At 35.1% G+C, this 10859-nt stretch overlaps 1 protein-coding gene across 1 annotated transcript; it reads left to right on the top strand.

Moving 5' to 3' along the window:
- The first annotated feature begins 551 nt into the window (after nucleotides 1-551).
- On the top strand, nucleotides 552-8949 carry LOC143469207 (programmed cell death protein 5-like). The gene is made up of 6 exons (XM_076966819.1): nucleotides 552-1410; nucleotides 1498-1544; nucleotides 1735-1796; nucleotides 6948-7039; nucleotides 8453-8521; nucleotides 8616-8949. The coding sequence occupies exons 1-6, from the start codon at nucleotides 1345-1347 to the stop codon at nucleotides 8652-8654; spliced, it is 375 nt and encodes a 124-aa protein (XP_076822934.1). The 5' UTR covers nucleotides 552-1344; the 3' UTR covers nucleotides 8655-8949.
- Nucleotides 8950-10859: the final 1910 nt, after the last annotated feature.

The raw sequence follows: 10859 nt of genomic DNA, 5'->3' as shown, positions 1-10859 counted from the left end.
CAAGGTTTCACAAGTTTTGCAAAAACTGCTTAGCCAAATTAGTCTACAGTTATCAGTTGAAGTTAAAATACTGACTATAACCTACAGTCCTACAGTAACACAAGAACTAAGACTGGAACTAGCCTATTACTAGTTTAACATGTTTTAATGCATGGGGTTTCAACGTGGGGGTCCATGGTGTTTTCTTCTGGGGGTCGCAAGACTTTTGTAAAGTTGTTGGTTTTTCTTAAAAAGTGTTTTAATTTTCTTTCATTTTAATGAGATGGTTTTCGTTTATTAAACCTGCCTTCAATTTCATTATAGGAAATGCGACGTTTTATAGGAAAATATTTGGGTATAATATACCGGTACAAGTGCACAACCAGATGACGTCACAATTTGAGCAGCTAGGGTCTAGTATCCAAAGGCATTCTCTGCACAGAATGGTTGTGCTCTTCTATACTAGGCTAGATCCAATTATTTGATAACAAAGATAATTGTAGTTGTTTTTTCCTAATCTTCCTAAATTTTGATGCATTTGCTGGTATATAAATACAGCTAATTGGTGAGCATTAGTAAAGGACAGTTTTTCATGGTGAAAATGTTTCAACTTCAGGAGTTTTTTTACGGGTCTAATAGTCATTGATGGTTAAAACAAATTAGATGGTTGTATTAGCATAAAAGTAGTGCTTCACAATGTTCTGATATAAATGAACGTCAATAAGTTGCATTGTATTTTTTATTGTTTACCATTAACTATGCGGTGTGAAAGTTACGTTGCTAAACTTTTTAGTTATAGCACAATAAAATACATGCTCACGAACAAGTAGCAAACAGGTAAAGAGTAGCAAATAATTCTTTGTCCAAGACTTTGTATGTTATATTTGGCGTAACAATACGTTACATAAATTGATATTTTTGGAAGTGGTCATCAGTAAAATTCGGTTGTTCAAAGAGTCACGGTATGAAAAAGGTTGACAAGCACTGTTTTAGAGAGCTTTCGAATGAAAAAAGGATCCAGAGCCATACATCAAAAACATGGCTTGCTAAAGGAAGAGCAACTCACTCAACTAGTTGCATGGCTCATCAAAAGTTTAAAGAGGATAACTAATTACTATAAATGTTTATGCTGGAAATCTTTCGAATAATATTTTTTTAAGTTTTCAAAATGTACAATGCAGAATGGGAAGAAGTAGGTTGATTGCTTTGTTGCAGTTAGGGTTGGGATTTCTGGACAGGATTAACAAACTTCAGGATCGTTACGATAATAAAATTAGTCTACTTTCACGACTGTGAAAGTGCCTTTAAAGTTTATACTTACTGTTTTATTAAGGTATTTGAATTGCATATACACCTATTTTAAATATGGAAGAAGATGGACTTGCTGCTCTTCGTGCAAAACGAATGCAAGAATTGCAAGGGCAGTTTGGGGTAAGCTTTAAATGTCACACATATCATGAGCATTAGATGTGAAAGTTTTGTTTTAAATGCTTCAGCAAGTTCCATTAATTTCTTTAGGCAGGTGATCCTGACGAACAAAAGAAAAGAAAACAACAACAAGAACAGTATGATTTTACCATTTTGTACCAATAATTATTGATTAACGCATTATCACTTTCTTGTTAGTTACTTTTTAAACGTGTGTATTCATATTTGTGTGCGCCATACCTGCATGGTTTACAATTTACATCCTTATTTAACAACAATTAAAGCATTGGATTTCTGTTCCTCTATCTTGCGCTTTCTTGTTTTTAGACAGCAAGAAATGTTGCATAGTATGTTGTCACAAATCCTTGATCAAAATGCACGAGCAAGATGTAAGTACCGTTCTTATTTTTTGCTATTTACTGCCATTAACCCCTCAAAAAGTACAACATACAAACAGGAAAAAGTCATAGCAGCTTTAAAATGTGCAAAATGGTTTTAAGAAAGTTTATGCCGAAGATTAGTGGTTGGTACTACTATCAGTAAACTTACAGTGCAGATGCATGAAACGTAATTTTGACTGAATAGAAGTTGTGCATATTCTAAAATTCAATATTCAACTCCTATTTTGGAATAGTTTAACACAAATAACAGCTACATTCATTTTTTACAAAATATCTGGTATGAGAATTTATGACTGGTTTTTTCAAGAGATTTTCCCTACTATTTCATTTTCTTGATTGAACATGTTTAATTTGGCCATTTTTAGTAAAATATATGCAACGATTAAAGCAGTGTTTTTCAACCTGTGGAACTGTACACATTTGTGGGTATAGTAAAAAAACTTAGTGCAGATAACGAACACGGTGCAGATGAAATTCGTCTGTCTGATTTTTGGTTATTCTTAAGCAACACTGATTGGTTGTGCAAGTTTGGCGTTTTCACACTTTCCCTCTGGTCGGGCCATAGTCGAGTCAAGCTCATCCGCGATGTACGTTGCACAGTTATCGTAAAGCAAATCCAGTTTTGTCAATATAACTTTCATGCATCAGACTGCCATTAAAAAGAGCGTGACAGAATGTTGAAGTGGCAAAGAAAAATACAACATCAAAGTAACGGAGCGTGTTGATACCACATCATAACAAGACGATGGCTTATCTCATTGCTTTATATTTAGTTGAAAAGTAGTCGGGTGCAGTCGGTCACAAAAATCTGCGCTTTTCTTGTATCGATATAGAAGTGGAAATTATGAGTGAGTGAATTAGCATTAATGAGTGAAATAAAATTTGTTGAAATATTTTTCATTGGTTTTGCGAGATCCAACCGACTTTGTATCGTCTTGAAAATGATTTGCTTTAAGACGATTCTTGCATATTTTTAAATGTGTATTTTTAATTTAACTTTGCTGCCAACTTTCTTTACTCAAAAAATTATTGATTAATTATTCACACATTGCTAATAAATTCTTACGAATTGATGTTTCTGGTGCATGGGATTGTTTCACCTGGAGTAACCTTTAGGCTATAGCATACATTCGTATACTTGCACTGTTGTGAATTGGATAAGATTGAAAAGAAAACATTTTTTGTTGATATTTTGAACTGTATTGGCTATGTGAAACTTCGTTCACATGTATATGGAGAATTGCATCAATCTATAAAATTGGCATTGAAACCTAAGGATGTCCCATGAAAACGATTATTCGGGTTCGTGCAAATCCGATTATCGTAAAGGTTGACACGAATGAATCCTGAATCTGTTTGTATCAGTACCAAATGATAAAATTTTATCAAAAAGTTGCCTGTAACGGGACATAATTGCTAAAAATTACACTGTGCTGCGTTTGAAAATTATTTCGTAAAGTAAAGGTCAAAGATGTTTTAACTGTTTCTGAATCAATTTTTTGCGCTGAACTCAAAAAAGCAACCAGTTTTTTTCAATCAGGTCAAGTTTTTTTTTCATCACCTATTTAATTATGCTAGCTTTGGTCATTATTGTGCACAAAGAAACTAATTTCTGTGGTAGCTTAATTGGTCATGCATGTTGTCAATTTTCGCAAGATGGTATTTTTATTTGAATGCAACGTTTTCGCAATGACAGCCATTTTAAATACTACAAAAATATAATGACACAGTTGAAATAAAGGCACTTACAACTAACCAAGAAAGCTTCCTAACACATAATTTTGTTCAACGGCGCTCAACCTAACAGTAGAAGTTAATATGTTACACTATAGACACGTAAACACTTAACATCACAAATGTGTTTTAAATGCGAAATACTTGCCAACATCAATGTGTGAAATAAAAACGAAGTGTTCAAAATAGCTTAACACAGAAAGCGTTGTGCGGCACATGATGATATTCCGACGATAAATACAAATGGTTTATGCTGACAAAAAGGTCGCTTCAAAGATTTTCTTCTATGTGTGGAATTGGGAAGATCTCTTTTTAAGCGCCAACAGTAATCTGCAAGCATGTTTACGTCCAAGTATCCTTGGTACCTTTCTTCCATCTAGCGAAGGTCTTGGTGGAATCTCTCTCCCTGTTCTTCGCTGTAGTCACCACAGTTGTCAGGACAGTAATCCAAATGCGAACTCAGAAAGTGCATTTTCACAGACATCCGGGCTCCAAGCGATTGAAAGCTTTTAAGCAGCTCTTTAACCTCTGCTTCGTAATCAGGGCTTCTATGCTTTCCAAGGAAGTTTGGAATTACTACTCGAAAAGCTGTCCATGCTCTTTTTTGTACTGCACACATTAGTGGAGTAAAACCTTCGTCTTTGATCAGCTCACGGATCTGTGGCCCATCAAAGACTCCTGCTCGTAGCTTCACTTCAGAGATACGGCGAAATTTCATTTGTAAGAACTTGAAGGTTGGGCCACCTTTTTTTTCAAGTGCCTTGGTATAGTTTTTCATGAGACCAAGTTTAATGTGGAGAGGTGGCAAAAGAATATTTTGTGGATCAACTAAGTAAGCAGATTTGACATTTTTAAAACCAGGTGTAAAACTTTTTCTGGGTGGCCAGTTAATTTGTGTGTAGTGGCGATCATTAGCCCTCGAGTCCTACAGACACAAAAAACATGGATGTTTAGTGTAACCGGCCTGTAACCCAAGAAGTATCGAAATAATTTTTAAGTCACTATATATTTTCCATTTGTGTTGACTATATTGAAGAGATTTCAAAAGGAATTTCATGTCTTCATAGCATACAGTGAGCTTCACTGAATGTCCAACAGCAACAGAACCAATCTCATTGCGATTGTGTAGTAATACTGCCTTCAAACTCTTTACAGATGAGTCCAAAAACAATCACCATTCTGCCGAACTGTAGACTATGCCCAAAGCTGATATTAATCCTGAAACATCTTGACAGTATACTAGGGAATGGTCTTCGTCACAATTGAAATATTTTCTAAACTCTTTATCTCTATACCGATACCAGAAATACGTGGTGCGTGAAGCTAGTAAGTTGTTCTCACGTAGTCATGATCTTAGGAGCTGAGCGGATTCTTTGGTGAGATTTAAATCCCGTGTTAGGTCATTCAGCTGGTTCCACGACATATGACCGCGGGAAAATGACCGCGAACAAACTCACCGGGGACAACTGAACGTGACGTAAATTGACCGCAAACAAACTGACCGTGATGTAAATTGACCGCGAACAAACTAACCGGGAACAGACTTACCGGAATGAAAATTGACCGTGCAAGTGCTGAATTATTGTGTTTAAGTTGATGGCAGTATATGATATGTAAAGTAAATATTTGTTTGTAACTATTTCCTTTGTTTTTAACAAATTTTTTTTTATTTTAATACACATTGAAACATTTATTTAAATAAACAGAAATATTTCCGGAAATACGAGAAATACGAGTAACAACATTAAAAGAAGTTCACTGCAAAACACATATGACACTACATAATAAGGGCACTAAAATTTACACAAACTGTTATTTGACAAATCAGTCAACCTTGACTGCAATACACATACTTAATTGGCTGAGATTAAAGCTGATGCGCGACTAGATAGTGAATTAGAATTTTGACCTTTTGACGGCCAATTTGTCGCCGGTTAATTTGATTGCCGGCCAATTTATCGACGGTTAATTTCATCGCCGGCCAATTTACGTCACGGTTAATTTGATCGCCGGCCAATTTGTTGCCGATCAGTTGTCCACTACCAGTTGTCGCCGGTGAGTTTGTTCACGGTCATATGTCGTGATCCCCATTCAGCTCAAGTTGTGTAAGAGACTTCGGTTGGCTTGTACTTTGCTCTGCATCCCATGTGTCTTGTTCACTTGCTTCGCTCTCTGCAGATGAAGAACACTCCATTTCTCCAGGTGGTTTTGGAACAGGAATACCAGGGCCATGTGATACTGCACACTAAACTGAACACACGAACCTAGCCTGTAAAAACCAGTTCAGATGTTTAACTTTTCAAACATCAGGTGCATTCGTTATGTTCTTCTCATTGTGATGTCACTGAAGTTTCATCAAAACTTAATTCAATTGCTAAATCATTTTTATGACATCACAAATTGCAAGACGCTGAAGTTGTCGAAAATTTCAAATGCAATTTGCCAAAAAACTAGACCTGATGGAAGAAAACGGATAGCAGTTTTGGATTCAGGATCAAAAAGTACACTCAGAACCGTCAATACTTTAGTAACCTAAAAATTAACGCACAGTGAATTATTGAACAAATGGCAGTTTGAAAAGCAAAGTCTTAAGTAATTGACCTTCAGCAAGAAATATTCACTCTAATTTAGCTTAGCCAGCAAAATAGATCATCATTTCTTACCAAAGTCAATATATTTATAAGTAATCTTGTATTCGTTGGCGTGTTCACCCGAATAATCTGCACAGTTGATATTCGGCGAATCTATTCAGGTTTGTATCAGTCATCCCTAATGAAACCTTTAACTAGGCTAAGCCTAACTATGGTAACGTGAACAGCATAAAGAAGTTGCCCGACAAACTAGTAGGTTATGGTATGGTATCACTAACTTTATTACTGGACAAAGGAAAGTCTTCCCAGAACTTAAACTCAGCAATGATTCCTCATCACTCGAGCCTCGGCTACCGATCTTGTCTTCGTACAAGTTCCGATAGATACAACATTTCTTATTATTTATTTAATTTGTTTGTATTACCCGAATTTACAATTGTTCATCAAGATCACTGAACAAAATTAAGCGTTGCTTACACCTTACTTACTCAAGGAAATTACAATTATAGCACAACTAGAAATCGAATCCGTTTCGCATTTGCAATCCGACATGAAAAAGTGCGAACCATCATCAAAAAGATTGAAAAGCACTGGGCTAGAGTGAATTATAAACAAAAGATTGAAGATGGATTCACACAAAACATTTTTGCAATTAGGTTGATTTGAACTTAGCCAGCTCACTTCTTTGCTTGCCTGGGACTTTTGCTTGCTTTGTATTTACCTGTTAAGTCCACTGTTTCTTGTATATTTTGCTCTTGCTACATTATTCTGCTTTTGAATTGATATTTTACATTAAAAAATCTCTCATTAACAGTGAATAGCATTGCATTGGTCAAGCCAGAAAAGGCAAAGCAAGTAGAGGCAATGTTGATAACAATGGCACAGAGGGGACAGATTGCAGATAAGGTTAGTTACTATGTGATTTATAAAATATTTTATGTAAATTATAGGATATTAGATTATTAGATCAGAAATTTATTTCATAATGTTTTGTTGTCAACTAAAATTTTTTCATGTGCCGTCATCATACAAATTAATTTATTAACAATATTCATCTGAGATTTTTGGATAATCTTCTATCAAAAGAAATTTTAGACTTATTTTGTTTGTTTAAACATTTAAAAGGTTACATTTTTTGAACTGGTTGACTTTTAAATGTACTGCGCAGAATCTAAATGCAGTACAGGAATTGATAGTTCTGGAAAATTATGATACAAAAATGGTGGTACATTACTGACAGTTTAAGATAGTAAATGTCTTTTGAAATATAAAAACATATGAGCCAAGAAATATAAAAATTTAACAATTTCAATATAAACTTAACTATAACAACATTCATTAACTATAAATAATGTAGCAACAAATGAATTTAGATATTTTCGGTTTTAAACAGAAACCATATTCTTTTTCCAGTGCTCCTAATTTCAATACCTCCATTTTTGCTTCCTTGTTTTCGCAGCAAAACACGCTAGATGTTTAATCCCTTTTCTCATCTTTTTTACTTCTGAAAGGATGTAAGTGACGTTACTCTTCTTTAACATTTGTTCTATGCACTACACAGCAGAACGTCCCACAACATAATGCTATGATTTTTAGGGTGCGAAAAGAGCTTTACCATGAGTACACCATCTTCACACAAATTAGATACTGCTATTACTAAAACTAATGTAAAGTATCATATATATTTGAGACATGTCAACACTTCGGTAGAGCGACATTTTTACGTTGTTAAATGTGTACCAGAAATTACATAAAATGTTTATCACTGTCAAACGTAGTGAGTCTTAAAAAATTTAAATAAATCGAAACAGGTCATTTACATTTTGGGGCACACTTACATTGGTATTTATTTTACACATTCATGTCAAAGCTTTCATAACTTCTCATTTCTCATAGTTTTGTAATTGTCAATGATTTTCAATAAAAATAATGTAGGCAAATTTTCATTCATTATTAGTCCCTTTGTACTTACAGTAAGTTATGTGGACTTACCTCCCATTGTGAAATGGGTGAAATGCACTGTGTTGGACACTACTGTTTTAAGGAGTTGTCATACTGACAGAGAAAAAGGACAAACGTCTTGTTTGTTTTGCAGTATTATATAGTATAAGCTTGCTTCATTAGGTGTACTAAGAGATAGCTCTTAGAAATGAGAGCTGCAATCTCTTAGTACACCTAATGAAGCAAGCTTATGCTTGCGAATGCTTGTGTCGACAAACTAAAAATAAAGTTAACCCCAGACTGTCATTCTATACCTTGCTTTTTATGTACAATGTGTGGTTCTTTTTTATTCTTCTTCACATTTTTTGCTCAATTCAGATGACGGAATCGCAGTTGGTTGGTTTACTGGAGCAGGTCAGTGGAAAATCTCAGAAGACAACTGTAAAGGTAATCCATCCAACTACAATCCATCAATGTTTTAATAAATTTGCTTTTTTTCGTAAGAAATCATATTCTAAAACTTGTGTATTAAACTTTACAGTTTGAAAGAAGGCGAGTTATGGATTCCGACTCTGACTGAGTTTCTCTGCAGAATAGTAGTGGTGCGGAATAATGCCGCCACTGTGCCTCCATGTTCGTCTGCATGTGGTCTGCTTGAAACACAATAACTTGTAATCATCATTTTATTATGCTTTACGAATTAGTTTTTTCAGCTTAGTAAGCTGGTAACTTTGAACGGTTCTGACATCAACAGTTTTTCCTTATGTCTCTGTTTTGTTTGTTACCGTTTGAGTTTTTACTTCTTGTGTTGCAGTGTTTATTTTTAATGATTTAACTTGTACGTTCCTGATTAAATGACGATCGTGCTAATGTTATTATTATGTTTTATCTTTTATCTATGTGAGGCTGGGAAAACAAGCCGGAATTGAAACTTTTAATAATTATATGTTATCGATGAAGCCAGCTGTGGGAAGGAAAGCGTTCAAGCGTTGAGCTCACAATGACGCGAGCCCGCGTTCGATGTCAAGCAACATTGCTCTGGCAAAGTCCCTTGCGGAAGACAATAACAACGCGTCCTCCTGCGATTCTGGTGCAGGTGCGAAAACTTATCTCAGTCCAACGCTAAAGATTCTTGTATCTTTCTAAACGTCTTTAAAATATTCCACCGAAAACTGTTGGTTGTTCTTTGCATAGCTGCAGTCCCATTCCGAGAATTTTATCGAAACAGACAAACGAACATTCCAACACCTGTGAAACACTACTACCAAAACCATACTAGCCCGCTGACTCCGGTGGAATAGTGTGCACGCTTAGTACAAGAATAAAGCTTGCCATATCATACCTTGTCAAATTGGTTTCTTGTGTTTAAAATTATTAGTGCGCGTAAATTGATCTGTGTGACCGGAAAAAAAATTCGTTATTATAAGGAACGATTGCATCCACGTAAAATAAATATTTGACTCTTCTTCATCGTTCTGATTCCATGTTAAATGTTGAAGTAGAAATCGGGACAAATCTGCAAAGACTTGACTAGATAATATGTTTGCGCAGATGGTAGCAGCAAACATTTTGTTTTTCAAAGAAAACACTCTCTGAGACCAAATCGAAATGTTGACATTTACGTAGCATACGAATAGACCTGAAAGTTACTAGCTATTCTATTTCTGCTGCGAATTATCAGCTGCTTCAAATGCAATGCATGAAGTGGATCAAATCAGTAGAATATAAAGAGATAAACCGAAGCTGACAAGTGACAACACGGTGCGGAACATAGAGTTGGCTGCAGACCAGAACATTATCGTACACCAATTTTTGTAATAGTATTGTTTCGCATTTTAATATAAACCTTCCTAATACGAACTTTTTGACTAGAATTTTTCTTAGGTTTTCGGAACGGCTTCCGTTTCCCTTAGAAGTTACGCGTCCTGAAGTCAAGCATTAATTGGTGCCAGCATTAATTGATTTCACAATTATGTGAATCGATCACCACCAACATGGCTAAACATTCCCTTGAACTGTTTTGCGTATACAATTCAAACTTTACTTATATACAAGTATTTGAGCAAAGAACATATGATTAGTATAGGGGATTATAGCCAAATAATAGTAACTGTGTTAATTACTAATTAAAGGTAAATGATTTTGAGAACATCAGCTTACTATAAGTTACTCTGAGCATTTTTACTAAATTTTAATACTTAATTGAATCCGAACCGTATTGCTTGGCGTAAATTTAGCATTCAGTTCAAATTACCAAGGCAAACATTCTAGTGACCATGTAAAACATGGTTTAAATAGACCCTATTGTTATGGAAAGTTCTCAAGGAATTTGTTCAAAGCCTTAAAATCACTTTTGTAGAAACATGAAAAGGGTTGGGCTCCATGAAACGGAACACAAAAGCCATTCGTGTTGAAACCTGTACATATAAGTTGCTATTGTGTAAACACTATTATCACATTCAAGTGATTCATATTCCACTATATGCTTGAATACAGTTGATACTAAGTTGTGTTTGCCATTATGGCTTTCGCAACTTGAAACGCCTGATATGAGCTTATAACTGTGGTCGTTAGTTAACGTAGCCTACGCATTATGTTGTACGAATTAGCCTGCGCATTGGATAACTTTGAGAAAAAAGTAAACTGGGGTAAGTTTCAAGAACGTTGTAATACATTAAAAAACAGCAATATAAAAATACTGTATGAAAGACATAGAGTATAGACGACAGATTCTGCGACTGATTTCAGGTATATACGTAGCAAGCAATGTAGCCTACGTTTTCAC

Source organism: Clavelina lepadiformis, chromosome 8 (genome assembly GCF_947623445.1).
Source record: "Clavelina lepadiformis chromosome 8, kaClaLepa1.1, whole genome shotgun sequence".
NCBI classification, from domain to species: Eukaryota; Metazoa; Chordata; class Ascidiacea; order Aplousobranchia; family Clavelinidae; genus Clavelina; species Clavelina lepadiformis.
Note: the sequence above shows the minus strand (reverse complement) of the source record. Positions and strands in the feature narration are given on the sequence as shown.

Excerpts from the sequence above, each read along its gene's own strand:
- LOC143469207 (XM_076966819.1), top strand. The coding sequence starts at position 1,345 with ATGGAAGAAGATGGACTTGCTGCTCTTCGTGCAAAACGAATGCAAGAA. Across the intron at positions 1,545-1,734 it reads AGAAAACAACAACAAGAACA|ACAGCAAGAAATGTTGCATA; the intron begins GTATGATTTTAC and ends TCTTGTTTTTAG. Across the intron at positions 1,797-6,947 it reads TCAAAATGCACGAGCAAGAT|TGAATAGCATTGCATTGGTC; the intron begins GTAAGTACCGTT and ends TCTCATTAACAG.